Here is a 26172-nt window from a genome sequence, read left to right on the forward strand (position 1 = left end):
AAGAGAGAAAAAAGTAACAATATGATAGCCGAAATTTTTCGGGATTACAATACTTTCTTTACTTCGTACAAGGAAGTAAGAATTTGCTTCTTTCAATAGTGAACGTAATACTTACACGTTTCAGTTTCTATAAATATCGCTAACTCATATTAACTCTATAAATACCTGAAAAATTTTATACATGCCAATTCTGTAACTGATGAAAAAACAGCAGTATTTTGATCAGAATATATATTCGGTATTACCTGATACTTCTAATTTGCTGCTAGTCTTTTGTGATCCAGCGAAATTTGTGATTGTGCACGTGTATTTTCCAGCGTCCTCCTTTGTCGCTTTATTTAGCACCAGCGTTAAAGAATCCTCAGCCTCTTCGTAACGTTGTTCGAAATGCTTGTTATCTATAGTCAATTCAGCTCCATCTTTGTCCCTGAAAGTTGCAAATAATTATATCTGAAGACTAGATTTGGAAATGCATTGTCTAATCTTTAAAAGGATAGAAGTTTTTATCATGTCATATGATGGACACAATATAAAAAATGCACTGTTTCAATTTCTAACCTTTAATTACACTTTTTCATTAAGGGATTTCTAAAGAGACTCTAGTGCAGAGAATTCAAATTTATATTGCAAAATGGGGGTCGAATGTACGACCTAAAAGCAGTTGATTGATTGGACCTTTTCTTCTTTTCCTTTAACAAAATAAGAGTGAACACACACATACATGCATATGCATATATAACCAGGATTTCCTTTACCTAATTTACTCAAACTTTATATATATGTAAGATATAAGAAAATACGAAAGCTGCTTTAAAAAAATTAAATAACAATATTTTGTTTTTGTATAGTGGCGAGCTTGAAATTGTGCCTTCCTGGCGCCGATCTTGGCGTCAAAAAAGAATCGCCGAAAAACAAGGTACACCCAACTGTAAACTTTTACCTAATTGGTGACCTCAAAATTAATGTTCTGGATTTGGTGATCTTCCTCTAAATCCCTCTGTTCTCCTAAGTTCGAGATTTTTCTATGTTATATAACGCTACTGGAAAAGGGCAACTAAAACTAACATTAACCAATCATAACTTGTTTCTAGAATCGCACCTACTCTGGTATAAATACCTCTGCGAGCTAATTGCGTCAATATTCTTCTAGCTTCTACCTTGCTAATATCTCCTCGCTTTGCTTCTGTAAAATGCCTGCGTCATTTGTTTTTAAGAAACTAAAGTACATAGCAATTTATCGTATTTTATTATGATTGAATCATATAAATGTATCGGATTTCATTATAATTGGATAAATATCTACGGAGATGATTTTATATGCGTGGAAATAATGACTGGAAATTCTTCAAGTTCATTGTTTTGTTATCTTCATCTGTAAGCCTTCACCATAAGCCGCAACGACTGCAAGTTGGTTCCTCTTCTATGTTTCAAAATTATTACATAGATATATACATAGTGACTTGCTGCATGAAAGGTGCAAAAACAGTTAAACAAAATGTGGAAACAGCAATAGAAAACGGAAAAAGTAATTTATATCTTTCATAGCATTGTCATAAGGGGGTTGCTGCTACGTAAGAAATAAATACCTTGGTCCGTTTCTGAAAGGATGATGACACAAATTACAAGTTTACTACTCAGATTAATCTCATAAAATTAATCATAGCAAAAAACATTAATCATCAAAATTAAACTGAAGTGAACAAACTGCAACATCACTAGAGCTTAAATTTTTGGGGGCTGGTATGGAAGTAATTGCCATTGTGATAGCTTATCAAATTTATAATACAAACAAATTGAAGTTTTTTCTTTTATATTTCATACATTTTAGTACATCATGTTTCATGTTGCGTTTGGAACAGTTTCTACTTTTAATTACATTACAGTCAGTTAAGAATTTAATACTGATTTTATTATATAGTACATGTTCGGATTAACTAGTCGAACTCTAATCCTACCATATATTGAATTACTTTCAAGTTCAAAATAATTGTTGCTCGACTGCTACAGTTTTGAGGACTAACTCTTCATTTTTATCTGTTTTTTTGGTATTAAGTTTTCATGTATTTTACTTTTCCATATTTTGAATTACCTCTACTTTCATCGATTTTTATAAAAACTCAGGCTACTCGAACTTTTTCTAGATTGATAGCTTATTTATGATTTAATATTGCATTTTTGCAATTTTTGCACTATTTACCCCAGCCGGTAGAGGCTGGTCTGATAAACGCATGAATTACTACGATTAAATTTCTGAGATTAATTTAAGTATTAAAATCTAACTTGTGATTTGTGAGATTGTCAGTTCAGAAACAAGCTGAGGTATTTACTTCTTTCGTTAGCCTAAATCCTTGAAGACGAAGACGATAAACAAAATTATATATATAATATCAGTATTAAGGATAAGCATATTAATATATATATATATCAGGTTTTAATGGAGGTTTCCACCACCGCAAATATCGCTTGCGCAAACAGTTCACGTTGGCCTGTTTAATCATATCTTGTTGAACGATACTTTTTTTTCCTTTGAGAACATACAGACTCCCCGTGCACCACATATGTACAACACGGGGCTTACAGAAGTAAGTTAACTAGAACATTAAAGGTTACATGTATAAATAAAAATTAAAAATTACATGCATAAATAAAGCGAACAAAAGCAGAGAACAGCAGTCTGGACTTCACGAAAACAGATAAGTTCACTGGCCAAGTCACTCCGAACATTTTCAAATCGTTCTGTAAGCATAATCTATTGCCATCAAATGTAGGGCACGAGAAAATCAAATGTTCCACATCCTGAGGAACTCTTTTTGAACATTCACATAAATTGTTTGATCGTAGATTAAAACGAAACAGATAACTTGCAAATTTACCGTGACCAAATAAAAACCGAGACACTTTAAAATTTAACGAGAGGAAAGACTCGGAATTCAGTCTATGGTAAATAGAAGGAAGGAACTTTTTGGTGACTTCAGCATTACAAGATGAAATGTATTCCTCATTCCACGTAGCTAAAAGCTTTTTATCATGAAAGGACTTCCAATAATTCTTTGGAATGCTAATGTTGATATTAATGGGTAAATTTAAGGCATCTTTAGCTAAGAAATCAGCTCTTTCATTTCCGTAGAAACCACGATGAGCACGCACATAAGCAAAGCAGATATCAAAACCTCTAATTCTAAGTGAACTAGCAGTTACTAGGGTTTCGATAACTAATTTATCGCAGCTGATAATACTGTTCAAAAGTTGAAGAGAAGAAAGAGAATCAGAACAAATAAGGTACTTTGAGGATGTTGTCCCATGATCCTGGATCTATTTGACGGCAAGAAAAATGCACAGAAGTTCTGCTTGAAAAACTGTACATTCATTCCGTATACGGTGTCTAAGAAAACAAATCTCGGAATGGCCTTCAAAAAGAACTAATGCAAGGCCAACCTTGTTGTTCATCTTGCTGCCATCTGTAAAGAAAACCATATAAAAACTTATTTCAGCAGTCTCTTTATAATCGCAGAAATTTATGGGTTCTAAAGAAGCGGGATGAGGAAGATCAGTGAAGGGGACAATTCCTTTAATACAGTCTTCCGAAGCATGAGTTGCCAATGACTCAAAAATATTATTCTTATATGCAATTTCAAAATCAATAGGCGGAACTCCTGCAAGAACAAAAGTAGCCTCATAGCTTAAGGTTCTATAACCACTAATAATACGAAGAAGAATTCTCCGTTGAATCTTTCTTAAATTTCTTTTGTTAACCTTCTTGGCAAGAACATGTCCCCAAGCATGGCAGCCGTACGAAATGAAAGGTACAATACACTGCTTATACATGAGTTTCTTAACATCGTAGCTTACTCCAAAAGTATTTTTGGCAATTCGGTGAAAGCCATTAATATTTTTTTCACATTTAGAAGAAAGGAATTCAATGTGCTTTTTCCATGCTAATTTTTGGTCAAGAATGACACCAAGATATTTAACATTTTCTACAAATTCCAACGGAGAATTATCGAGCATCAAAGAAGCAATATTTTGTTCATCAAACGTACTGGGAACAAGCATAGCTTTACTTTTTGAAGGATTGAAAGTGAGTTTATGAGAAATCGCCCAACTGGAGACAAAATCTAGAACTTCTTGTGCTCTCAAAAGAATGTTATTCAAAATCCTTCCTTGGAAAATTAATAGTAAGTCGTCTGCAAATGCAATTTTTAAACAACCGTCGAGATGACTTAAGAGATCATTTAAGATTATGTTCCAAAGAGTAGGTCCGGATACAGAGCCTTGAGGACAGCCTTTTTCTAGAGAATAAACCTTAGCTTCGTTCCCAAGCTGAAACTCAGCAGTCCTCTCGTTCAAGAAGCTTTTAAGAAGGTTATAGATATTATGTGGTATACCAGCATTTTAAAAAATTTTTAAGATAGATGTCCACCAAGCATTATCAAAAGCTCCTTTGAAATACAGGAAAATAAGAAGTGTAGTTTAATTCATTTTCTTTGCACACTGCAAGATATTACAAAGGCGAATAATGGCGTCTTCAGCGGACTTCCGAGGAGTAAATCCGAACTGAGAATCATTATAAAAGCATTTTTGTCTCAAATACCAATTTATTCTGTTAATGAAGAGAGTTTCAAGACATTTTCCCAAAGTAAGTAAAAGACTAATGCATCTAATATTATCAAGATAAGGGGTTCTTGTATCTAAAGTTTTAGGAATCAAAACAACCCGAGCTCTCTTCCATTGTGCTGGAAAAACTGCTAATTGTAAACAAAGGTTGAAAAGTCTGTGTAGAAATGTGCTATCCACCGCATTAAAGTGCTGTACAATTTCATTAGAAGTGCTCAGACTCAGTGCGCATAGTTCTATGAGAATTTCTATCATCACGCGCATTATCTCTTGGGAAATTCTTTGTCATTATAGCAACAATTGTATCACTCAAATTCGAAGTAACACTGCCATCCGGGAGTTTAATTCCCGAAATCTCAATCCTTTTCGCAAAATTGAATTGGTCTTAACCCCATACTTATATATAGATTTCCAGACATTATGAACAGTAATAGTTGAGAGACAATTTCTCCACGACTCAAGCTTAGCATTAGCTAATTTAGCCTTGTACTTATACCGCAATTCGAAATATTTAATTTTATAAATATTTTTAAGAAGACAGTTTCTTTCTCTCTGGAATCTACGCCTAGCAGCATTTACATGCTTTCTATAACAATCAATTTCCTTAGACCACCAAGGGACCCCCTTCTTCTTAATTTTCTTCATCGGAATTGAAAGTAAAGCACAATTAAAAACAACGGTAGAAAGTCTGTTTACAACAGTTTCAATACATTCAGAGCAACTGTTAAGAAGGATTTTCAAGTTACACAATTCTCTCTTACAAAGTTCAGTAAATAAAAACCAGTTCGCTCTTTTTAAATTAAAAGTACACAAATTAGAAGATATAATCGGACGGCATAAAACAAGTTCAAAGATAATCATTTTATGGTCAGAAAGAGAATCTTCCTCAGAGATATCCCAACCTTGAACGTATTAAAAAGCTTATAAAAGCCAGAAAAAGAACATTACAAGCCCGTACGCATGCAACAATATATATACAAATGCTCCCCAAATTACGAACTTTCGAAAGATGCGATAAAGTAATTCTTTATTTATTTATATGTCCTGTACTGAAAACATAAGAATTATTTATCTGTTGAAGGTTTTCTTTAGTTGTTTATTTGATCGTATCACCTCAGGAAAACCGTTAAGAGGAAGTGTAACATTTTACGAACCAATTTCATGGTGCGAGCGATCGTTTGGAACGTAACTCATTCATAAAGTGTAATGTAATAATTCATAAAGTGTAGCGCGTGTATATGTAAATCAAAATTTCAATTCACTTTAGCAATAACTCCTTAATTCCTCATTTTTAATTTTGGAATTTCCTCTCTTTATTCTAAAAATAGTTATAACTATTTCTGGCCTGTGTCACTTCTATATCAATCCATATCATATGACTAAATAACGCTGATTACGTAACGAACTTGGAACTTAAACCAAAACTTTTTTTTAATAAGCTCCATACTAAATAATTTCTTACTTTTGCTTCTACTTCTGTTCTCGTTAAGATGCTGCTTCGTTGTTATCTTCCTATCGCAGCAGTATGAAAATATAAATATTCTTGAATAGGCACGATTAGAGTGCGAAGTGAATGTCAATAGAAATAAAGACGAATATTTAATCTGCCTCAGCCGTAAAGTTTGCTTTTCAGTATGGATTAATATTCTACGCCATCAATATGGCTAAGTCGTTTCCATATATATATAAAATATATTACAGATATTACGATAAATTATATTTCTATGCAATACATTGCAACATATTATAGATATTACAATAAATTATATATATACATACTCAAAATAAAAGTAATTAAAATTAAAAAAGCCTATGACTCGCGCTAAAGATACAAAGTAATAAACCAATAATTCATAATAGTTTATAATAAGAAAACTTTCCATACTGTCTTAAAGGATTACAAATTCAATTTAAAACGATGAATGAAAAAAAATTAGTCAGAATTTTAACTAGTATTTAAAATTAGTATTGTCAAGACCTCCAATACAATATATTACAGATAAAAAAAGGCAAAATTAATAATAATTATATATTAATGTCGCACAAAATTCTGCGAGCTAATTAAATAATCAAGGGATAAATAACACAGCATTAAAATCCTTCCATAGCAGAAAACTTAACTAAGAGGAGGAAAAAAGAAGATTTTCCTTAAATCAAAACTGAAACAGAAGTAAATTAATACAAGAAAATTCATACCATTTTAAATGATAAAAACTGATTTGTCTTATCCAATAAGCAGCAGAAAGAATTTTCAAGACAGTCACGTTCCGGAAGTAAATCTGATTTTTGTGGAGAGTTTTAAAAATTTCATTTCTAAATTAAATAATGAGGCTTACCATTTGAAGGTTGGTTTCGGTTTTCCGCTGAATTTAACTGTAAAGTTAACTGTCTCGTTTTCTTTAACAGTTTGGTCCTTCAAGCCTTGTGTGAATGTTGGCGCAATTTCTTCAGCTGTTGATAAGAATGACAAATTATCAATCAGTCTTATATTTCTCGAATAGGAAATGGCAGCAAATTGACACAGTGTGACTTTAACCGTATTCGAACGCACTATGCTTACCTTCTACTACTAGTTTGCTGCTAGTCTTCTCCGAGCCAGCAGAATTTGTGATAGTACAAGTGTATTTTCCAGAATCTTCTTTCGTGGCTTTGTTCAACACTAGAGTTAAAGAATCTTCCACTTCTTCGTATTGTTGTTCAAAATGTTTACTATCAATAGTCAGCTCGGCGCCATCTTTATGCCTAAAATTAATAAAGTCGAAATAAAGTTTCTCATTCTGCAACAACGCCTTCATATATCTAAAATTAGTCAAAATAACAGAAAATTTAAATAAAAGGTTGACCGCATTATGTTTTCAAAACATGCTTTCAAAAGACACTAAAATCATCACAATCCTCATTTTCTCATTTCAAAGTATGAAACAACATTACACCTGACATTCCAAAATGAAATGTTGGGTTGGCAAGAAAGTAAATTTGGTTTGCACAAATAGCTTTTTAACTTGAAGTTCGCGAACGTTCTGGCCAACTTTCTGAAGTTTATAATGACAAAATCAAAGCAATAATAGAATCGAATCCTCATACAATTGTGCAAAATATTGCCAAATGGTTAAGGGTATCACACACAAGAATTCAAAATCACATAAGATGCCTAGGGTTCGTTAAGAAGCACGATATTTGGGTCCCGCATTGATTGAAAGAAATTCACTTAACACAACGAATCAATATTTGAGATACGCATTTCAAACATAACACAGTTGACCATTTTTTGAAAAGAATTATCGCCGGTGATAAAAATGGACCATCTACAATAACAGTAATCAAAACGATCATGATACTAGCATGATGAATCAGCACAAATCACATCCAAAGCATCATCAGAAAAAGATCATACTATCAATTCGTTGGGATTACAAAGGCGTTGTGCATTTTGAGCTGCTTTGTAGCAACATGCCTCAGATCTTTGCTAACAACAACTTTTCAAAATGGAAGAAGCAATCAAAGAGAAAAGGCTAAAATTGGTAAAACGTAAAGGAATCGTGTTCAACCAAGACATTGCGAGGTCTCATACATTTTTAGAAACACGTAAGAAATTATTGGAGCTACATTGAGAAGTGATGTCGCATCCCCCATATAACCCCGACCTTGCATCATCGGATTATCATTCATTTCAAAGTTTGCAAAACTTCTCAAATGGTAAAAATTTCAATAATATGTATGATCTGAAATCGTCCTTGGTTGAATTTTTGCTAACAAATTCTAAATTCAAAATTCGGGCTTCCAGTTTTGATATGGTAAATCAACATAAAATTCTTCACGAAATTTATAATGGCATAATATGATAATAAGGTTTCTTTGTATTAAACGCATACTATATTTTTAAGGAAATTTAAAGAAATTTTGGACTACTGAGCAAATTTGTTTGGATTAAACACTGTTAATTTTAGATTTTAAATTTACTCATAAATATTTGATACCATTACACCACGCCACGCAAGCATGCGAAAAGCAGGGAGAAAATACCCTATAAATCAAAGCAGTAACCTAATTTCATTCCTTGCATTCGAATACGTAATATAAGCAGCATATGTCCCATACTATAGGACACGCGGCAATAATTATCCAGGATGCAATCTATAGTACCTATCTACAGTATGGGATAGAATACTATACGGTAGTGTGCTATTATCTGGACCGGATTCAGAAATGAATGTATGCATGCATGTATGGATGTGTTCGTATATGCATGTATATTATGTTCGTAGGTATGTATATGAGAGTGTACACACATATATACATACCCATGTTCATACACACATTACACTTCTGAATCTGTCCTGATAACAGAAGAGTAACTACTATATTATAGGATAGCATGGGAATCCCATGCATATCCTATTATATGGGATAGAATCAAATACAGTAATGTCCTATAGTATCCTATAGACGGGTGTGTTTTATAGTATGGGACATATGCTGCTAATATGCTTTTGTTAAATGTATTTTAAATCGAAATGCACCACTTGATTGTGTGTGATGCATTTTTAAACTGGTTCGTTCAGTTTTTGAACTTTATATACTTAAGCAAACACACACTTTCAAAATTATCGAATTAACTTTAAATATAAATATATGTATGTACCATTTAACAAGTAAGTCCTTACCATTTGATGGATGGTTTCGGTTTTCCAGTGAATTTAACAGTAAAATTAACAGTTTCGTTTTCTTTCACAGATATATCTCTCAAGCCTTTGGTGAATGATGGAGCATTTTCTTCGGCTGTTTAAATAAAATAATAATGCATTAATCGTAAATTCACATTAATATTTTACTCATCATATAATTTTCAGGTATTAATTAATAAAATTTCAATTTTAGAGCAGTTAAAAACGTTTTTAAAAAATTTGAAAATGTTTCGTACTTTAATGGTCACTCAAAAGGGTTTGTTAAGGTTTATCATGATCTCTTTAAGCTCGTATAGTCTACCAATCTTCTGTTACACTCACTCCTACGAACTTTTTTTCCTTTTTAGCTTAATTACTAAGCATCCGCCATATTCAACAGCAAAATTTCAAAAGCAACATAGTAGTATACTTTCAGAATTCCCGATACAGCATTAAATGTTGGCATACACCTTTTTTTTTTTTTTTTTTTTCTTCTTTTGCTTTTTTTCAGGTTCATCAGATTAATGAACACTATTTTTACTAAGATTGCTATACAAAACTTTTTTTTGGCTTTTTATTACTAAACTTTTTTGTGTTTACCTTATTTATTAAATATCACGTTCTTGACATTTACGCCTCATAAAATTCGATTCACAGGCAAAATCACAAAGTATTTAAAAACAGCAGATTTTTAGAATTTACCGATTCATCAGAATTTCTTCGTAATTCAGATCGATACACAGTCTCACGCGCAGGAGATAAAAATTTTTCTTCCGTACAGTGTTGCCACTGCTCGCTCTTAAATCGGTGGATTTATTAATAAAAAATTCGTTCAAATTTTAGTAGTTGATGGTAGTAGATATTGAGGTGAATATTAGATGAATTACTTTTAAACAGAACAACCACCTATCATGAAAAGGAGCGTTTAGAATTTTTCTACAGTAAAAGATAAAAATCCGATTTCTATCTTCTTGTCTTTCTTAATAAGGATACCAGACCTCTCGCATTAGTATCAGTATCAAAGGACGCAGCCCCAATCCACCTAACCCGTATAAGTCGGCCATATGACTAAAAAGATTATCGGCCAATCTAAAAAAAAAAAATTGGGAGCCTTCCCCCCGTGTGTGATACATTTTTACAGTCTTGCAAAATCTAGATATTAAGTCATCCTATGAATAATAATTTACTTTATTTTTACTTCCTTGTACGAAGTAAAGGAAGTATTGCAATCGCAAAAAATTTAGACTATCATATTTCAACGGAGTATCCATTTTGACGGATCCCGAATCCACGTTAACTGTATTTTGCATGACTTCTGTACGTACGGACGAGTCTTTAGCTCAAAACGGATTGTAAAATGGATTTTTCCGTGACGTCTGTCCGTAAATGTCCACGTATCACGACGCATAACTCAAAAACGATTAGACATAGAACGATGAAATTTTATGTATGGGTCTGCTACAACATTTGCCTATGCACCTACCTTTTTTTTATTGCAATCGACAGTATCAAACGTGTGCATACATATATATATAAACCAACAATTTATATATATATATAATTGCTGGGTAAGGGAGTGAGTATATATATATATATATATATATATCCCAAGGAAGTGGGTGTATATATATATATTTAAACAAATTTAAATTTAAATTTTAACAAACACGTATAAAAGTAAAAAAGCAAATTTAAAGCTTAAAAAAAATTTAAAGCCAAAATATTTTTTTAAAAAAATTTAAAAAAAAAGTGCAAACATATAAAAGATTTAATTATATATATATATATATACTTCCTCACCCAGCAATTATTTTCTCAATTATTGTTTGTAGTTATATACGTCCATATATATAGTCCATATATATGTAGTTATATCACAGAAGTGTTTTAAATAATGAAAATATTCGCGTTTTGGCAATGCCAAATTTATAAAAAAATTAATTTTTGACCTCTAATGAAATCTAACTTTTAATGCTATCTCCGTATTTCTCTGGTTATAGTTGGGAAAGTATAAATAAAATTAGAATAAATAAATGTAAATTAAATTATAATATTATATATAATTATTAACTATAAAATAAAATTAGAAATTTGACTCCCGTTTGACAAAATTTGACCGAATTCTTTAATTTCAAAATTTAAAATATTTCTTGTGATTTTCAACTTGTCTTAAGGGATAGGTAAATTAAGTTATAATAATTCGGCAGAGTAAGTTTAAATGATGAGCAGCAGAAAATGTGTAAAATTTAATAGGCCGCAGAAGGAAATCATATGGAGTCCACATCAGATTTTGTTTTTCAAGCTGAACTAAAATTCAAAGGTAGACAGGATAAATCAGCTTGATGTAAAAGCGAGTAGTCATTTAATCTTGTTTTTAGTTCAAATTTTGAAAAACGCAGTTCGACGCTAACGTTTACTTTTTCAAAAGCTAAATGAAAAGAGCCAAGGAACATATTGAGCATATTTTTCTTTACACATTCAATTAAATATTTCATTAGTCGGAATATTAAAGGATTGGACATTAAGCGTAAGCCGGTGTTAGCGTTGGTTCCAGAAATTCCGAGACAAAATGCATAGCCTAAAAGGCTAGAAGAAATGCAGAACTCGACCAGGACGCCCCGAAAACCCTGATAGAATTGAGGAATTATCAGAGAATGAAGAAGAGTACACTTTGTATATATATATGTATATATATATATGTGTGTGTGTGTATGTATTTGAACTTTTGGTCGTTTTTTATTGTACGGGAGTCACCATTTTTATTTTTTCATAACGAGAATAACACTTTTCCAAATATAAGTATCGAAACCGGACACCTCATTAAAAGAAAATTATGTTATTTGTCTAAAATTAATTCTCTTTTAAAGATAATACTGCAAACATGAATATTTTCATCATTTAAAACACTTCAATATTTGGAAATATGACAAAACCGGATTGTGTGCATGTGTTTGGTACAGCCGACTGCAATAAAAATGGTTTACGAATAAGATGTTATAGTATTCTAATATATAGAAGTTCAACATTCTGCGGTAAATAGTTTTTGAGCTATGCGAGATACATTCGTATATATGTGCGAACAGACGTCACGAAAAATCCGTTTTTAATTTATTTCAAATCCATTTTTGTAATCCGTTTTCGAAACATACGTCCATTACTTCGTTCAAGGAAGTAAAAAAGAAAAATATCTGACGATTTTTATTTTTATTAAGCCAGTTATTGTTAATTTCATGGGTTCAGCTAGTAACAAATAAAATATATTTTGTTTAAATCGCAAAGCTTTCTGATTGAATTGGAAACATAAATATCTTATGATTTATGGAATGGCAACACATTGTTTTTAAATGGATGAATTTGTAAATTAAGAATTCAGTAACCTCACACAAAATATGAAGTAAATAAATTTTTTAATATTCAAAACTAAAAATTCGATCTTAATAGTGAATATTTCGGGATAAAACTGGGAGCTGTCTGTATGTGCTGCTTTTGTACACAGTTCGAAGAACATAACAAAATACGCAGCGAACGCTATACGTGAGAATGTGTGTGTAAAACGCTGAATTACGTCCTTTAGCTTCAACGATTACCCGATTACCTCCTACATTTCGTTCCGCACGTGGATAGTCGAAGATCATTGGAATTTATTTTTTGTTTTTTATGTATTTCCGTGCCTAATACCTTCTTATTCTTTCAAAAATTGATTTAAAATTTTAGAACTAAGAAATGAATAAGATTTCGCTGCCGGTTTCACGTTTGCTCTGTCGCGAAGCTCTTTCGCTGTGGAGGAGTGTGTTACCCTCTTATCGACCATAAGTGTTAGTTCGATTGTCCCTAGGGACAACGTTATCTTCTCAAGGCGAGGTTGACAATCGAAGACTTCTTCAGGACATTAAAAATTGAAACAGGGATTTTTTGCATCTGCATCCCACGATGCCCACGAAGCCTTTCGATCCCCACGAAGGCTCCGCTCGCACAAATGCCGTGGAGGATGTAGTAAGTTTTGAAACACTGCTAAAAGCACAAGATAATATTCCGAGCGTGTGAAATAAAGGAGGGTGCTGTTATAAGACAGCAGCTCCCAGCGCATTTCCAATGTGTGCACTATCACTGGCAGATTCGAATTACGTGCAGCTCGAATGTTCTATGAACGTAAAAGAACCACCTGTTTGATCCTGCCAGTAGTCGTATGCTTGTCTAAGATTACGCCATGCCTGTCTAAAAGAACATGCCGTATTAAGGCGAAACCGCGAATGGCTCATTAAATCAGTTATGGTACTTTGGATCGTACCTTACTACTAGGATAACAGTGGCAATTCTAGAGCTAATATTTACAGCAGAGGTCCGACTTTCTGGGGACGAGCGCTTTTGTTAGACCTAAACCAATCGGACATCGTGTCCGTATTATGTGGTGACTCTGTATAACTTTGAACTGATCGCCTGGTCAAGTCTGGGTGATGTATCTTCCAAGTGTCTGTCTTATCAACTGTCGATGGTTACGCGCAAGAAAATTGTTTTAACACTAAAATAAAAACTTTAATCGAAAGATTTGACTGACAGCGACGACTTCAGCTGAAACCCTGCTAGACGTCATCGAACAAACGAAATTCGAACGCAGTGATAAAAAGCACTTAAAAAATTCGCAGCGAAATTTGACAAATATTTACACTATTTATGATAGATATGACCAAACATTGGTTCCTGTCGAACAAATATTAGATATTTGATTGCTGTCACGTAACACTCGTTATACATGGTGTCCCACTCCAAACGGGCAAGATTTGTATCGCACTTTTTTCGGGGAAAAATTATTATTAGAGGAAATGAATTATTATTAGAGGAAATTCATCTTATTAGAGGAAATTCATCTTATTAGAGGAAATTCATCTTATTAGAGGAAATGAAATTAAATTTTTACATGACCTACCTTTATGCTTGAGAAGTGAAAATGCATCACATGAGCTGCTGGAAGTGATCTTCTCCATGCTATATACACAGTTCAACACCGGCACTATATATTCGCATGTGCTGCTAGCAGTGTATGGGACGGCACTGCCTGGATTTCACGGCGGATGTTCCTGACGTAACTCGTGGATGGTGTGTGGTTTGCGCTCGTTCGCATTACGTTTAAGACAACCTCAGAGAAAAAGTCAAGGAAAGTCAAGTCTGGAAAAATGATTCCACCAAAATCATACTCGCTGTAGACGTATGGCATGTTGTCCCTTCTTGATGGTATCAGACAAGTATCAGCTCGTCATAATCTAACTGGTTTACAAATTCTTGAAACTGAGCCTGGTATACTTCACTGGTAACAGTAGTGTAAAATCAAAACTGGCTCTATGATGCAACGATGCGGTAATGCACAGAACACGCCTATCTTCTGTGAATAAACGGGTTCCTCGATGACCGAATGCTTTTTGTCACTACTTCATAAACGAGTGTTTTGTTTAGGTCACGTATCCTAACATGTGGAACCACGCTTCATTATGCCATGTATACTCTGGCAGCAACCTTTACGAAGTGGTGCACCGTTTTGAACTGTGTATACAGGTGGGGGAGGTCACTTCCACCACCCCTAAAAACTCACTTTCATTTTTCAAACATAAAGGCACATTATGTAAAAACTTGGTTTCATTTCCTCATGTTATAAGACTTTTATGACACTTTTCCGGGACCCTTTGGTGTGGGACATCCTGTATGATTGCTGTTAGCAAATACTGAATATTCCGAATGCAGTTCTGTGTGTTGGGGACGTGCAGAGAAAGGAATACATTTATAAAGACCGTAAACACACTGTGTGTCAAGGGGTCGAGTTGCATTTTATTAACAAAGCTGATTTGAAAATAAAATGAAAGACCTAATGAGAATGAACTAATACCTGTGACGGTAACTTTGCTACTCGTTGATGTAGATCCCGAAGAATTCGTAATGGTGCAGGTGTATTTTCCGCTATCCTCAACTCTGGCGTCTTTGAGAACCAAAGTTAAGGAGTCATCGGCTTCTTCTTTCTTGTACTCGAAGTGCTTGTTGTCGATCTTCAACTCTGCTCCGTCTTTGGTCCTGAAGCACAATGAAAATCGAAATTAAATCGGGAAGAGTTTCTAACTTTTAATATGTTCGCAGCCTAAATATCCCCCTGCTTTTACAATAAATCCAACTCCAGAAAAGCAAATTTCCAAGACGTGCAGAGAAAGGAATACATTTATAAAGACCGTAAATACACTGTGTCCACAAAAATCCTTACCCGGCCTCTATATCCGAAACCGTTGATCGTAGACATATACTTCCAATTAACAAAAACATTTTCAATGACGCAAATATTAATTTTTTGCCATTTTTAAATAAATAAATAAACACATTTTGTAAAATTTCCGAAATCTAACATTTCCTCGTTCCTTACATTTATGTCTAGAAAAGTTTTATACTCATTATAAAAAACAAGACAAACTCTAAGATAAAAATTGATCAGAATGTTTAGCTTTAAATGTGGACATCATATTGTGGTACGGCGCACAAATTGCATAGCGAAGTACTTGCATTCTTCCTTAACTCAAAATAAAATACCAGTTTAGGAGCAGTTACTGATTTTAATAGATTAAGCGACAAGCACAAAACTAAAGTTAACTTTTGGTCAGACTGGATAAAAAGACACAGAAGTTGGTGCACCAACTGAAATAATTCACTGTTCTATTAAGATTTTCAAAATGTAAACAAATGGCGACCTCGTTAGTACCCCTTAAACTTTTAAAGTGCTGATAATTCTACAACTATTGCGTGCAGATTAACTAAAGGTATGAAAATCGTAACTAAAACATAACATAAGAACAACACAATTCAGTCACTTTTAAAGCTAAAAATGTATAATTTACCAGTATATAAGGAAAAAATAACTGAACTCACCGAGCTGGGTAACAGAGTGACAATGTATATATTTACATAAGTTGGTGCTGTCGATGAAAATGTAATGTTCTACGGCTACATGTTTTTGAATTTGAGAAATACATGCATATGTCAGACGTCACAAAGAAATCGTTTCTGAATTCATTTTAGATCCATTTGACGGTCCGTTTTGGAAAAGGAGTCCTTTATTCTGTCCGTACGTATACATGTCATACAAAATCATAGTTCAAATTAATTTGACAACGGTCAAAATGCATATGTTAAGATACATAATTATATATATAAATTCCGAGTCCCACCCACTACCATAAATTACTTCACCCAAGTCTTACCGATTGATATTATTCAAAGCCCCCACTGCCGCTAAGAATTTTCGGACACCCTACACTTATGAGTCAGACACGAAGAGATCACTTTGCCAACTCCCCACTAGAAAGAATGTAAGTTACTTAATACCTTTTCTGGCCTTTATATCTTCATGTACATTCACTGTTCTTATTATATTTTTTATATTATTTTTATATTATTTTTGATTTGTTTTTACAAAGTTTGCGTTATTTATTTTATTTTGTAATCTTCTATGTTTATTTCAACTTTGAATTCTATTTAATAATGACAATTTCCAATGTTTAATTTTTACAAATAATATAGAACTCAAATGCATAAACATGAAGGTGTCGGGGACGGTTACTCGAGTTTTTTCGGATTTCTCTAGAGAAATTGATTTTTACTCCAAATTGAATTGGCTAAAATGCTTCATAAGAATAAGTTCTTTGAGTATCAGCATTGGTTCGTAATCCCTTCTATTCGCGGAAATTTTTGGCTTGACCAGAATTGCCGGTTTGGCTTTACCTTATAACTCGAGTAAAGACGAAATACCTTCGTATTTACGTATTTTTATTAATTATTGTTCATTGAACGGGAGTTGGTTTGTTCCCCTTGTAAAGTCAACTAATTTCCGATCAATGACAATGATTACATGTTTTTAATTTAATTTTTCCTTTTACAATTGAAATTTTGTTCTTCATGATGATTTAATTCCAGTCCCCGTTAAAACATTATTAACATTTTACTTTCAAGTTACTTCAAAACATCTTTCAAAATATTACTTACCAATATGGATTCACTCTTTTAAAATAATTCTGCTTTAATTAAACTTAGGAGATAATATAATCAATTAATCAATATTGTTTAAGAAATAAATTATTATTAACTAACTTTGCAGCAATTGCGCAAGTAGTAGTAACTTGTTTTCGCACTAAATGAATTTAAGATCATACAACATTATATATATGGATTATGTATAATTGAAATATGATACTCGAAAATATTCGCGGTGACAATACTTCCCTTACTTCGTACAGGAAAATTAAAAAAAAAAAAAAAAAAAAAAAAAAAAAAAAACTGGCATGCTTTGGTATTCGCACATAGCCAACTCGTTATATTATTTGCATAAATTAAAAATTATTAAAAAAAGTGTGTGTGTGTGTGTGATTATGGCAAAGCCTCGAGGGCTATCTGCCTAAGAGGAGGGATGCCTTCGTGGAGGACTTTCTAAGGGAAACTGGCTCGTATACACGTTACACATGGGGAAAACCACGAAAACGCCCATGCAGCCAGCTCGTTCGCGGGATATTAAAAAAAAAAAAGTGAAACCTTTCAGATTTTTAGATTACGTTCAAAAGGGCGTTTCTCTATCATTTTGTGTGTTACCTCTATTTATTAAACATCATGTTTTTCGCACTTAAACCATAAAATTCAGTTCAACAGTAATATCGCAAAATAATTTTAAAATGAGCGTATCTTTAGAATTTCCGATACAGAGTCTCGCGCGCTGGAGATAAAAATGTTTTATTTTTCCTTACAGTGCTGCAATTGCTGGCTTTGAAATCGTTTAGTTTGTTAATCAAAAATTTGTTGAACTGTTACAAAATATGAAACCGATAATAAAACAAATTTCAGATTCAAATTACGGCTTCCACATGCCCATATTCTATGGAAGATTACATTATTCAAATTTTGATGGCTCTAGGTACCGTTGTTTTATCACAATGCGAGAAATATACATATATTCACGCAGATTCTTCATTATTTAATTTCTTTAAATATAATATAGGGCGATAATATTTGGTGGAAACAATCTGAAAAGTGAAACAACGCTTATCGTGAAACGAAGCAAAATGGCAAAACGATTTGTCCCTTTGGACTAAAAATTTTTCTAGTTTAATTAATTTTTTGCATTATTTTTAGATTAGAATCCGTAGTTTATAAAACTGAAGGAGACTATTAATTATGTATTTCTAATGTTTTAAAATTTATAAATTCTTTCAGCATACCAGTTGTAACAAAATTACCAGTTAAAAAACATTACACACTGGTAAATCATTAAAAAAATCCTTTAATGGCATTTAATTGTCAAACCTCGAATTATTATAATTTGTTTATCAACCGAACCTTCAAGTAGAAAATACTGTCAAAAATAGCAAATTTTTAAATCCATTTTGAAAAAAAATATATATATAAGCATAGAAATACCCTTTACTTAATCTCTTAACATTAGAAACCTTTTTCTAAACTGATATTATATCTTTAGTTATGTACACATGCAAACATTTGCTCTTCATTTAGGGTAAGGCCCCTAAATATGATCAAGGAATTTAGTACGAATATTTTTTTCAATTTTTGTCTTACGTGAGTCAAATATTTTGTTTTGTGCTTTATAAATTGAGGATAAAATGTTTTCTAAATATAAAGTTCGGAAAAGTGTTCAGTTTTAATTAAAAAACTCAGCTCTATAGAAACAAGGTACGCGTGGAAGATAAAATACTTTTATCTTTCCCGCGTATTGTCATCCGTAAAGCTTAAAATACTTTCAAATTTAATATTCAAGGTTACTGATCAATAAACTACTAACTAATAAACTAATGAAATAACCCTAGCTGGACTCTTTAATATCATTACATACATTTTCTTTCTTATGATAACTTTTTTAGGCGGCTGACCGCACGAGCGGTTAGCATTTAAAGAAATAATATGGGGAATATAAAGATATGGACGGCAACCTCTAACACTCTGTCAGGAATTATAAAGATATGCTGTTTTTAAATATTTTGTGATTTTAATGTTGAAAAGAATTTTATGCTGCGTCAGTGTGGAGAACATGATATTTAATAGATGAAGTTAACACACCAAACATTAATAGTTAAAAGAAAAAAAAATTTGCATCATACTATAAGAAAACTGAACATTGATACGAAAAGTTAGAAAGACCAAAAAAAAAAAAAAAAAACATAAAAATGTATGCCTATTAAAATGCCTGTTTAATTTTGTTATCATCAGCTTCACAAGGTCTGCCAGAACTTTGGTGAACTTCAAGATACAAATCTCCGGAGCGAACGTTTTTAAACCACTTCTGGCACATGCGTTCTATTAAGCAATCATCACCATAAACCTCGCATATCTCTTTGTCAGCTTCAACTGCCTTCTCACCATTACGAAAATAAAAATTGAAAATATTTCAAAAATGCTTATTTCAGCATCCTATGCTAAATTGACCGCAAACTAACAGTTGCAAAGAAAAATACAGAGAATTTGTTTCCATAGCAGCCTAAAACTGTCAGCTGCCAAATCTCAAAGGAAAAAAAAAATATTAAAAGATTGACAGAAGTATAAAAAATTGAATATAAGCTTATCTATTTCTTCAAACCAAATTTTCTTGCCACCCAATAATAATTTAAAACAAGTTGTTTTTCAGTATAAGAGTGAGAAATGTCGGATAACATAAGAGAGAAATTTATTTGGGAGGTATTTTGAGAACGAAAAGTTCCGAAACTGATGTCTCAAGCACAAGACATTATCTCTTGGAATCACCGCACGCTTATCTCAGAACAAGAGATCTAGGGCTTTCAGGGATATTTTCAAACAAGACAAGCCTAATCTCTTATTATACCAACAGGAAGGCCATTCAGAATAAATTCCTTTCGAGTTGAAAGCTTCTCATTTCTTGAGATTAAATCTAAAAAAACTAGAAATCTGAAATCTTTCAGATTTTACATTACGCCCAAAATTTTTTTGTTTTGTTTTGTTTTTTACGTTTTGCGTGTTACCTTTATTTATTAAATATCATGTTCTTCGCACTTAAATCATAAAATTTAGTTCAACAGCAATATCGCAATATAATTTTAAAAATGAGCGTATCTTTAGAATTTCGGATACACAGTCTCGCTCTATGGAGATAATTTTTTTTTTGTACAATGTTGCCATTGCTCGCTTTGAAATTGTTGAGTTTGTTAATCAAAAATTCGTCAAAGTTTTAAAGTTTTACAAAATATGAAACAGATAATGAAACAAATTCCAAATTCCACATTTCGGTATATTTTATTCCAGATTTATTATTATTTCTATATTTTATTCCAGATGCCCGTATTCGGGTGGAAACGTAGGTTATTTAAAATTGAATGGTTCTAGGTACCGTTGTTTTATCACAATGCGAGAAACATATTTACATTTATGCAGATTCTTCATTATTTAATTTCTTTAATACATGGCTTTAATATTTGGTGGCGACAGTTTGAAAAGTGAACCGATATTTATAGTGAACCGACGCAAAATGCCGAAACGAAATGAATAGCCCTTTGGACTAACTCCCTTCTGGGCTAACGCCTTTTGGGCTAATAATTTGTTCTCACTTTCATTTGCAGTAGTTTCCTTTGGATATAGTATTTTATTTTGAGATTATCAATTCTTGTGCACAGAGTCGCTGCACATCAGCAAGTATTTACGGTAAAATGCCCTTTTTGTGAAATAGATATCATTAATTATCAGAATAAATTGACTAATACGCTTAAAAAAAATTACCATTTAGCCTCCGGCTTGCCTGTGAATTTTACTGTGAATTCCACAGTTTCTCCTTCTTTGACGGTCACATCTTTCAATTCTTTAGTGAAAGTTGGTGCTTCCATTTCCGGTTTCTTTTTGGTCTCTTTTTCAGGTTCTTCTTCAGATTCCTCCTCCTCTTCGGATTCCTCTTGAGCTAAAAGGAAAAAATATATATATATATTGTAACAAATAGCTTCTAAATGTGCAATAAATGGAAATTGCGATTCTATACAGATATAAAATAGACTGAATAACAGAAGGACCATTAGCAGATGTAATGCAAAATGGCAAATGGCTTACAGAATTCCATATTCAATTCCTGGTTGTCTGTCGCCATAGCTATAATACCTTAATAACAATGTAATTTATTTAGACTTGTCCAAAGTGACAAACAGAACACCAAAAGTGATAAAGCTTTGAAATATGAAAATATATGGTTGCAAAAATTAAAGATCAGAGTCGATGGAGCTTCACGATGGTAATTAAATAATTGCTAATTGCTTCTAAAACTGCGATGAGTTCAGATGCACTGATTCGAAAAGAGTGCACATTCGCTGAGAAGCCTTCATCACCATTATTCGCATGAGGGCGTTGCAGCTTATAAGTATTGCATTATACCAACGAATGCCAAAATCTCCTTTGGACTAGTGCCTTGTAGGCGTTTGTTGAGTTCCAAGACAATGCACAGGTTGTATGTAACGATGAATCATCCTAGACAATATTTAGGTCTGAAGGTCGTATTTGGACTCGAAGAATGCCAAGAATACGATACATAAACCAAAGAATTGTTCCAACAGTGTTTACAGGAGAAGTTGTCATTGTAACAAGCTGATGCCACGTTGATGATGCACGATTGAAACCACGTTTATGAAGATATTTCATTGAAACAGGTCACGTTAAATCTCACAATGAAATTCCATGGTAACGGGAATTGTACTTTCGATTTTGATTATGGATTCGCCCGTAAATGGAATATTGTTGCAGGAATTTAGGAAAATTAAAACTTTCAGAGTCACTCTAACGTTTCAAGCTTTGAAATGAAATATATTGAAAAATCTGTAAAATAGATTGCTGTAATCTTGTAGTTTTTCTATCAAAGTACGCCGTGATTGAATTAAAAGAGGAATGATCCAGAATTCCAGTTTCAGCTAATGTAAGTATAATTATTATTAAATACCGGTTAAATAGATTCTTAAATTAAATTTAAATAAATTCTTGAAGAACAATGTTTTACGAAATTAATTTCTAATAAAATAGCTCGTGAAATTTCGCTGTGAAACCAAAATGATCGACATAAATAGAGAAATCAAATCTCTTATAGGAATTTTTCTGTAAGTTTTTAAACATTTTAATAGAAAACATATTTGTAAAACCATTTCATAGGAAACATTCATGAAACTTTGAAATATGTTTTTGCACATTCGAACCTCGATGTTCGGGCCTCTGTCTTTCAGATTCCTCGGTATGTTAAAAAAAATGAATTAACTGAAATTATAGATTTTAAATCAATGTGTTGTTTTCCCACAGCTATCTTAAAGCCTTTTCTTTGAAATCCTTGCTACTCCTAATTTTCAGTTTTGCATCGGAGAAATGGATCAGTTGTTAAATTTCTTCTCATTTTTCTGGATTTAACGGATACATATTTAGATGTCAATATATTGAAGTCATAAGCATTAAATAGTCAAAAAATCGAGTATACCCTAAAATTCGGCAAAACATCAGAAATAACTTTAATAAAAATGTGACAGTAATTTCATTTAAGAGATTTTTCCAGCTCTATTTAATTGAAGAGATTTGAAAACAATTAAATTTCTTAGATTTTTATAAGTTCTTTTTTAATTTCCTCGTGGTATTTGTCGCATGGTCAAAATTTGGCATCAGTTTGTAACCTACTTCCAGAATAAGGTATTGAACTCACATTTTGTACTCACACTATTTGCAAACAGTGCAATGTGGTGAAGCGGTTGTTTCAAAATTTGATTTACAGTATTTTTATTCCTTATACGAAGGATTTTATTCCTTATATTATTATTATTATTTATCCTTGTACCAAGTAAAAGGAGTATTGAAATCACTAAAATTTCGAGTATCATATTTCAATGGAAACATCCATTTTGATTGTTTCTGAATCCATTTGGATGACTTATTTGTGTGATGTCTATACATACGGGACAGAATGAATAACTCCCTTTTCCAAAACGGATTGCAAAATGATTTTAAAATGGATTCAGAGGGAGGTTTCCATGAAGTCCGTATGTATGTATGTATGCATCGAGCATAACTCAAAAAAGATTAGCCATAGAGCGTTTAAATTTTATATAAGGGACTACTATAACACCTAGTTGTGTACTTCTCGTTTTTATTCAATCGGCAGTATATGTATACCTGTCTTTTTGTATGTATGCATATATAGCATCAAAAATATTTTTATTTAAAAACATAATTATTCCATGTGTTTCTGCGCAATATGCTTCTGAAATTTTATCAGTATAGCAAAAGGTAAGAAATTTAGAAACAATTTTTCACAAAGACCCAAAAGAAGTGAAATTCAATACCCATAAATTTCAAAACATCCAATAAATATGCAAAATAAGAATTAAAGAGATGCGAAGCGAAAACCTAAAAATTATAAAAACCTGAAAAAATATACCAAAACCAGAAAGAGGAATTCAATTAAATCTGATATAACGTTATCAAGAGGGGGATACATTCGACTCAATTACAGTCTCCTTTCCACTTGAAAACCAGTGCGTTTCTATATTCACAATTAGCTAATGAACTATTCTGAAGTATTTAATTATAGCAGTTCATCTCGTTTTTTTTTTTTTTTTTGTCCTCAAAACTTTCAGATGAATTATTAGAATACATTCCCGGGACTCGAATCCGGACCCTTCGGTACGGCAATCAGACTCGCTAACCACTATCCCAGTTGGGCGGCTACTAACCATTCAAAATTAGGCATGAAAAGCAACCTTAATAAAAATTGACGTCAAATGAAGGCGGCATTTTTTGCCTAATTTTAAATTTTACATTCTCCTGTTTCTCTTCCATTTGATATCTAAACATTATTGAAAACATTATACAGCTCCTATTTTTCATTTAAAAACTCAAAATTAAAATTAAACTTTTTAGAGACATTAGGTATTTTTTGGACGCAGGAGCTCTGAAAAATGAGCAACACTTTTGCCGGGAATCGAAACAGACCCCAGGAATACGCGACCAGCATGCAGACCATTACGCTACGAAGGCACGCTAAGAAGGCGGGAGAAATACCTTATAAATTTACTGAACCTTCATACTTATAATGCAAGATCAATGTTGTTAACTTTGCATGCATCGTCGCTCTAAGATTCATCAGAAATTAAAATCACCGCTTTATCCGTTAAAGTTATTTTCCATTCTCGTGAAATCTCACGAGGTATCTTCTAAACAATTATATCTTTAACAGTCGTCGTCATCGTATATTTTAAACAGACTTTCGGAAAATTTCATTATTAAGAACAAATAAACTGAAGAATGTGGTTTGGCTTGGTTTGTTTGATGACGTCAAAGCACTCGAGAGCTGTCTTCCTTAACGGGTCAGATGCTATCGTGGAAGATTTTTAAGAGAAATTGGCTCGCATACGCGTTACACGTGGGGGAAACACGATAAAATATAATCTAGCATTTTAAGAAACACGGGCATAACAATTGCAATGAAATTACAGATGAAGAGCTCGTCTATTTAGTTCACCTTTTACTACCACTTTGCTAGTAGTTTTTTCAGATCCTTCCGTGTTGTTAATGGTGCAGGCATATTCTCCCGAGTCTTCCGTTGTGCTTTTGTGAATTATGACTGTCAAAGAGTCATCCGATTCATCCGTTTTCACTTCCACGTGTTTGCCATCGATCTTCAGCTCCTTTCCATCCTTTGTCCTAAATTACGTAAGAAAATGTTGGTGACGATAATAAAAATCAATATATGGGAGTTTCTATAAACAAATTGTAATCATTGACAGTATAACACAACAGTTACATGCACTAAGTAAATTAAAATATTTCCTATCTATTCAGAAATACCTTTCTTCATTTGTTTGTACGAAGTAAAGAAAGTATTGTAATTACGAAACATTTCGGGTATCATATTTCAAATCCATTTTGACCACTCTCGAATCCATTTGAACGATTTTTTTGTGTAACATTTGTACGTACGGACGGAATAAAGGATTTTTTTTAAAAAAAAAGAGGATTGTAAAATGGATTCAGGAGAGTTTTTTTTTTTTTTTTTTTTTTTCCGTGACGTCTGTACCTACGTATGCATATATCTCGCATAACTCAAAAACGAGTAACCTCAGAACTTTAAATTTTATATATACGACTGCTATAACATGCAGCTGAGCACCTCGTATTTTGGTTGCAATCGGCCGCACCAAACGTATATAAATATATTTATATATATATCCACTCTGTTACCCGGCTCAGTGATATCAGTTTCTTTACTCTTATATGTTTGTAAATTGTACATTTTTTGCTTTAAAAATGATTGAATTATGTTGCTCTTCTCTTCCGGTTAAGTGCCCACCAGCGGCCGAGCGGTAAAGTCGCTGAACATTGGTAGTTCGGTCCGAGGTTCGAATCCCGCGAAAGGGCTGGCTGCATGGGCGTTTTCGTGGTTTTCCCCATGTGTAACATGTATACAAGCCAGTTTCCCTTAGAAAGTCCTCCACGAAGGCATCCCTCCCCTTAAGCAGATAGCCCTAGTGTGCTTTGCCATAATTAAATACACACACACTTCCGGTTAAGGTTTTTATGTATATGTTTAGTTAATCTGCATGCGATATTTGTAGAATTATCAACAATTCAAAAGCTGTTTCAGTACGGCTAAGCCTAATTATTTTTGCCATGGCGGATATATTTGTTTACTTTTGAAACTTGGCAGAATAGTGGATTCGTTGCCGATCTAGGGAGACTAAGCTTCGCAACAACAAAGATAACGGCTCCTTTTATTATTGTGAATTAAATCATGCTTGATCCGTTCTTGAATTTACTCGAGGAAATAAGTGTTTAAGATTTACTTCATTATTTTTAATACAGATATTTTTAGTTTTTATGGATTTTTGCCTTATCGCGAAGTAAGAAC

At 32.8% G+C, this 26172-nt stretch overlaps 1 protein-coding gene across 5 annotated transcripts in view; it reads right to left on the reverse strand.

Moving 5' to 3' along the window:
* The window catches only part of LOC118200338 (protein Obscurin-like), a 500451-nt gene that overhangs the window by 262745 nt on the left and 211534 nt on the right, over nt 1–26172 (reverse strand). For all 5 annotated transcript variants that reach the window (XM_085822284.1, XM_085822292.1, XM_085822266.1 and 2 more), the window contains 7 exons: nt 24787–24968; nt 21033–21207; nt 15154–15335; nt 9279–9393; nt 7175–7356; nt 6951–7065; nt 246–427 (listed from right to left, as the gene is read on the reverse strand). In XM_085822284.1, coding sequence (XP_085678410.1) covers nt 246–427; nt 6951–7065; nt 7175–7356; nt 9279–9393; nt 15154–15335; nt 21033–21207; nt 24787–24968 — 1133 coding nt within the window. The remainder of the gene's footprint in view (nt 1–245; nt 428–6950; nt 7066–7174; nt 7357–9278; nt 9394–15153; nt 15336–21032; nt 21208–24786; nt 24969–26172) is intronic.

The sequence above is a fragment of the Stegodyphus dumicola genome, chromosome 1 (assembly GCF_044657685.1).
Source record: "Stegodyphus dumicola isolate Sdum_Otavi_A_Nest chromosome 1, ASM4465768v1".
NCBI lineage: Eukaryota > Metazoa > Arthropoda > Arachnida > Araneae > Eresidae > Stegodyphus > Stegodyphus dumicola.